At 32.1% G+C, this 5822-nt stretch overlaps 1 protein-coding gene across 1 annotated transcript; it reads left to right on the top strand.

Moving 5' to 3' along the window:
* Nucleotides 1-4476: 4476 nt before the first annotated feature.
* On the top strand, nt 4477-4944 carry LOC131857584 (uncharacterized). Its single transcript, XM_059210268.1, has one exon. The coding sequence runs from the start codon at nt 4477-4479 to the stop codon at nt 4942-4944; it is 468 nt and encodes a 155-aa protein (XP_059066251.1).
* The last annotated feature ends 878 nt before the right edge of the window (nt 4945-5822 follow it).

Below are 5822 nucleotides of genomic sequence, written 5' to 3'. Positions count from 1 at the left end.
AATGAGATTACCTATAAGTGTGACCCAGAGGCACTGTATATACCGAATGCTGCTAGGTTTTGGTTTTCCAACTTCCTTTGTTTAGTTTTCTTAACTAAGAGCTTATGAAACATCATGCTTGAAATATAATCATGAAATGAATGTACATAACTAGACATTGTGAAGTTTAATTAATTGAACAACTACTTTGATGGCATTCAAATACCATTTGATAAAGAGAAATACCATTCTTCTACAACTAAACAAATTAATACATGTATTGGTATGATAATGGCAGTTATGAACTCACGTGCAACTTGCATGAAGATGATGGAAATGTAACTTGCTCATCAATGAATGCAAATTAATATATAAGTAATGCAAAAATAGTGTCATTTACATACAAAATGAAGAAGTGTTTACTTCTATCATGAGAATGATTTAATTATAGAGTTACTAGTTCCAAATGAGTAATTAGTTTATACTTTTGGAAATTTTGGATCAAATCATAATAATAAAACTTATTTGTTTTTAAGTGAGCCTAAAATCACCAATCAAGAAATCCAATAAATCCTCGAAGGGATTGAGACAAAAATTTTAAATTTTAAATCTTTTACACAATAATCCTAATTTATTAACTTAAATTTTAACTAAAACAATTATTAGCAATTAACTTGAAATTTAACCCAAAGTAATTACTAAAAATTCCAAATTGCAATTTAAAAAGAATATATATAAAAAAAAAACTAACTACAAAAAAAAGATAAGCGAATTGTTTGTTTTTAGTAGTAAATAGGGGGTGGTGGGGACCATGGGTCCCATCACCCCTATGGTCCTGCATGCACAGGCCAGTAGGGTTGAGGGGAAACTGTGGACCCCTCCTCTGCCCCCGACGGTTACGCCCTGCGGCCATTGCCATGACAGTGACCGCAAGGGTAGTGGAGGGTACCACTGCCCCCGGCAGTCACAATAACCGCCTCCCCTGCATGCCATCCGTTATTCATTCGAAATAATTTTTGAAGACTGTGTCATTGCTAAATTATAATCACCTGGCAACATTTAATATATTTTATTGTTTGAAATAAATTATATATATGTGTGTGTGTGTGTGTGTGTGTGTGTGTGTGTGTGTGTGTGTGTGTGTGTTGTGTGTGTGTGTGTGTGTGTGTTTTACATCTCCAGATTATTTAATGATATACAAAAAAAAGAGTATTTATGAAAATAAGAACAAGGATAAAAGAGATAGTCAAGTTATCACAGAGGTAGGCAATTGTTTTAATTTGATTTTACAGTAATCAGAAGATTAATATTCATAGAAAGAGAGGGTTTATTTCTGCATTCACAAAGAGAAGTATATATCCAGATATATAAAAAAAGAAAAAAAAAATATTAATGTGACCAAATGATAATAAGAATTTATTCACAGGAAAGAAGATTGAATGCAAGAAACAAATTTTTTTATATATTGAAATCCCCAATCCAGTGATGAATTTAAGAGGAGAAAATAGGGACAAGATTCATACACAAATGGTTATCTTTTAATCACACAGAGAAGATTTTTAGTCTCAGAAAAGGATTTTAAATAAGGGAATTATGATTTTTGCACAGATCTAGAATCTTTGGAAAAGAAAAAGCAAGATTATATGTATATTTTCTAAAGGAAATAAAATAATAATAAAGCTATCTTTTACATGCATTATGTGAAAGTATTTTATCAATATTTATTCCTAAAAAGAAAAGAGGAAAAGATTTACAATAAAGAAAAATCTACAAACTATATTTATTTGATAATGCAAATTTCTCATATGTAAATGAGAGATGACAAAAGGAGAGAACTTGGCTTATTGAAGCTTGATGTTGAATCCTCTAGCTATCCTTTTTAGATCCTTCCTTACAACTTGAGAGAAATCTTTTAAACAATAGCTTAAAAATCCTGCAACAAAAATGAGACTACCAAAGAAGATCCTACTACTAAAAACTTGGGAAATTTCCTTCAAAACATAATCAACTCCCTTCTTTGAAACTTGCATACAATTTTATAAGAAAAATCCCTGAATTCCACTATCTGGAGAATTTAATTAAAAAAAGAGATTCTTTTCCAATATTGGACTCATGCAAATTGATTGAAAACTTAGTGGGGGAGTTACATGCAAGGTGGTGGAGATTCCTCTAGAAGCTTTTAATTCCTCCTACAACATGTGCCATAATTGGGAGTAAAAATATAAATAAATAAAGCTTTTTGAATTATATTCTCCAAGTGTGTGTGTGTGTGCTTATTATTATTCTTTTATATTATTTATTCAATCATTTCCAATAGCTCAGCGAAAAATTATATAATAGAATTGTATCGAATCAAAAGTGATAAAGAAGGGTTGTGAGACAAATAGGCAAGCCACTTTTAGGAGAGTTGTGATTAGGGGAAACATTGCATCTACCGATGGGCATGAGTTGTGCATTTTAATTTTGAGGGCAGGAGACCATGAGCAAGAGAGAAATCTTCTATAACTTTTTATATGTTATATCAAAGTGAAAATCTCGGAATAATACTTTAGTCCTTGATTTTAGAAATCCATATAGTTTATTGCATTTCTTCAACTTATAATATTAATAAATGCATGAGTTTGATGAACATAAAAATGGTAAAAATTTATTAACTTGCATCATCTTTATATACTTTTCAATATTTTTGTTATAATTCACACAATGTGATTTGTGTTAGAAAAATCAAATATTAGTGGTTTCAAAATGTCAAAATGGGACACATTATTATCATTTCACTCTATTGATATATATACACATATGTTTGTACATCTATATGCATATTTATATAAGTGTGTGTTTATATATAGAAACCCACACATGTATGTATATATACATATATACATATATACATATATACATACATACACATAACATATATACACAAATATAGAAAGACAGAGATAGAGAGAGACATACACCCATTTTTAGTAATTGTTTAGATTTTGACAACAAATATATGGTATTTTGTGAATTGAAAATGGATAACTCATTGTATATTGTATAGAATGTTGTAGTTTCTAGTGACAAAAAATATGAATATACATCTATTATATCCAATATACGATTGAAAACATTCAATTTGAATTAAATACCTATGCAATAAAAATGTCAAGGTCATGTCTTACTTATGTGTGTATGTATACATACACACATACATATGTGTGTGGTTGTATGTGTACACAGACCTTTAAAATTAGATCTATTATCATTTTCAACACAATTGATTCTTAATGACAAGAATGCAAGACACAATCACATTGAGTTGATAATAGATCATGTCACACCATTCAAACTATGACACCTAAAATTATGATGCATGATGTGGTCTATTGTAGTATTAGAACACATGATATAGTCATGTATTAATTCAATTAAAGTTGGTTGAGCCATCTAAATCTTTGTTTGATATAGAAATATTGAATTTTTCTATTTTATTTCATCACATTAAATAATTGATCATAAGCTAGGAGTAAGCTTTATGAAAAACTAAATAAGTATGCCAGGGTTTTATATATTGCAACCCTTACAAGTCTTAATATTTTTTGCAATTATCATTGTTTTGTAACATATTGTAAATGTTGGGCTATCATGCAAAAGGGCAATATACATAGAGATCATTTTTATATTAGTTTTTGGCATTATCTACAATATATCAATGATTTTATGATAGTTGTAAAAGTCATTTAAAAATGAACTACAAGTTGAATTGTGTTTTATAAATTATTTTTAGTCATTTGTAAGAGATATGAAAGAGATAGTGGATAGTGACATTCCTATTGAATGTTCTAGGGGTTACGTTTGAGTACCTTGAAATCAAATAATCAAATTGAGAGTTGCATTATAAAATTACTCCTTAAAATGAGTACATGGGTTAAACTTGAGGTAATGAAAACTAAGCTTTGATCCATTATTTTAAAATTGAATAGTAGTTTACTTAATCCTTTTGACTTACACGTTAAGAACTCGGAATGAAAATTATATTATTTATTTACACAACTCTCTATCGTTATGTGGATCAAATGAAATTGTGTTGATCGTTGGATGGTTAAGCTTTATATTATGTTCATATTTAAAATGAGTTTAATGAAGCGCGCGAGGAGACTTGTTCTGGATTGCAACTGGTTGTAATCATAAAGGCATAGTAACGTGTCTAAACACCAGTGATAGCTTGGAAATGGTAATCTTATGCATTAAGATAAACATTCTCTTCGTACAAGATTATGAACGGCGTGCAGGAAAGATGAACAAGGCCACATTTCTTCATAAGCCAGGCTTATGCTTTTTTAATATCTTGGGAACATGTTTAATAGTATTTTAGTTTTTACTAAATCAAGGAAGGTTGAATATCTTTACAGCTGTTCAGCGAGCAAAACTTTGCTCGTCTTTTAATACCCATCATCGGCTTCTCCATTTCTCTCAAAACAATATTTCTTCGGTCAACAATAGTAGCCCGAGATGGCCGAAAGATTGGGATCCTCCTCCATGGTTCTGGAGAACGTATGGGCCTCTTTCCTTGCACACGAAATTCCTTACCCAAATTCACAACTTCAAGGCAGCGCTTGTATCACTTCTCCTCCCGCATTAACAACAAATTCCCTGGCACAATTTCACTGCGACTCGACTTTCGGGGACTCCAATCTGAGCAACTGTAACGATGATGGTTTGTGTAAGACGCTGAAAGAATCCGATTTCACCGATGTTCTAGAAAGGCATGTGAGCCTGAGGCGATGGCTGTCTGTCAACTGCGAAGCTCTTGACCTGGTCAAAGTGAAGAACCAGTCGGAGGAGGGGCACTGTGCGGAACAAGAGAGCACCAAAAAAAGACGGCTTGGTGGTTCAGGGGCGACCGAGAAGCGGTACAGAGGTGTTCGGCGACGGCCGTGGGGAAAGTACGCAGCAGAATTTGGCTTGGCACGTTTCTGACGGCGGAGGAGGCGGCCATGGCGTACGACAAAGCAGCTTTTAAAATGAGAGGTGCTCAAACCCAGTTGAACTTCCCCGTGGAAACAGTCGAACGGGCTCTGGCTCAAGAATATGTGGACTGCAAACCGATAATTCCTCCCTTGTGAAAATCAACAAACCGCTGCAAAACGAGCGTACAAATTTCAGGTCACGGTCGGCATGAAGATTTTTGTCTATTCAAGGCTGGCTATGTCTGTATATTCGGTTTGTTTTAGGGCAAAACTGCAGTATTCAGTAGCTTCCAAGAAGAGTTTGTTTTGTGGGTTGTTTCTCTCCGGAATGCTTCTGTATGAAAAATATGGTTTGTGCTTTCTCACTCACAATCTGTTAACCTAGTTCTTACAAATTCTCATTCTCATTTGGCGGCCGTTATATTTAATTATTATGATGAGTTATTTTCCGATAAGAGAGAAGATTATGTTATGTCATCCTTTTTCCCTACTTTTTTCTTTTTTTTCTTTTCTTTTTTTTCTTTCTTTTTTTTTTTTTTAAGCTATTTACAATTTTCTGTGATATAATTTTTTTTTTTATCTTATTAGATTATTGAGTTTCTACATTATGATTACCCACCAACCTAAGACCAAAAGTCAAATTTGATAAATATTCTTTTGAAAGTAAGTACAATGCTAATATCTCACTTTTTCCTAAAAGTTAAATTTTGATCTGCCATCGTAGTATCTAATGTTGACTATTTTAATACATGTTTAATAGAAAAAATGCCCTCTATGTTTGAATCTATACTTGAAACTATAATTCTCATCCAAAATGAATTTTAAAATTTCTAGTATTATTATTGACTATCTTCTCATTGCTCTTGGATACAAAATACCCTAAGGATT

The sequence above is a fragment of the Cryptomeria japonica genome, chromosome 8 (genome assembly GCF_030272615.1).
Source record: "Cryptomeria japonica chromosome 8, Sugi_1.0, whole genome shotgun sequence".
Taxonomy (NCBI): Eukaryota; Viridiplantae; Streptophyta; class Pinopsida; order Cupressales; family Cupressaceae; genus Cryptomeria; species Cryptomeria japonica.
Note: the sequence above shows the minus strand (reverse complement) of the source record. Positions and strands in the feature narration are given on the sequence as shown.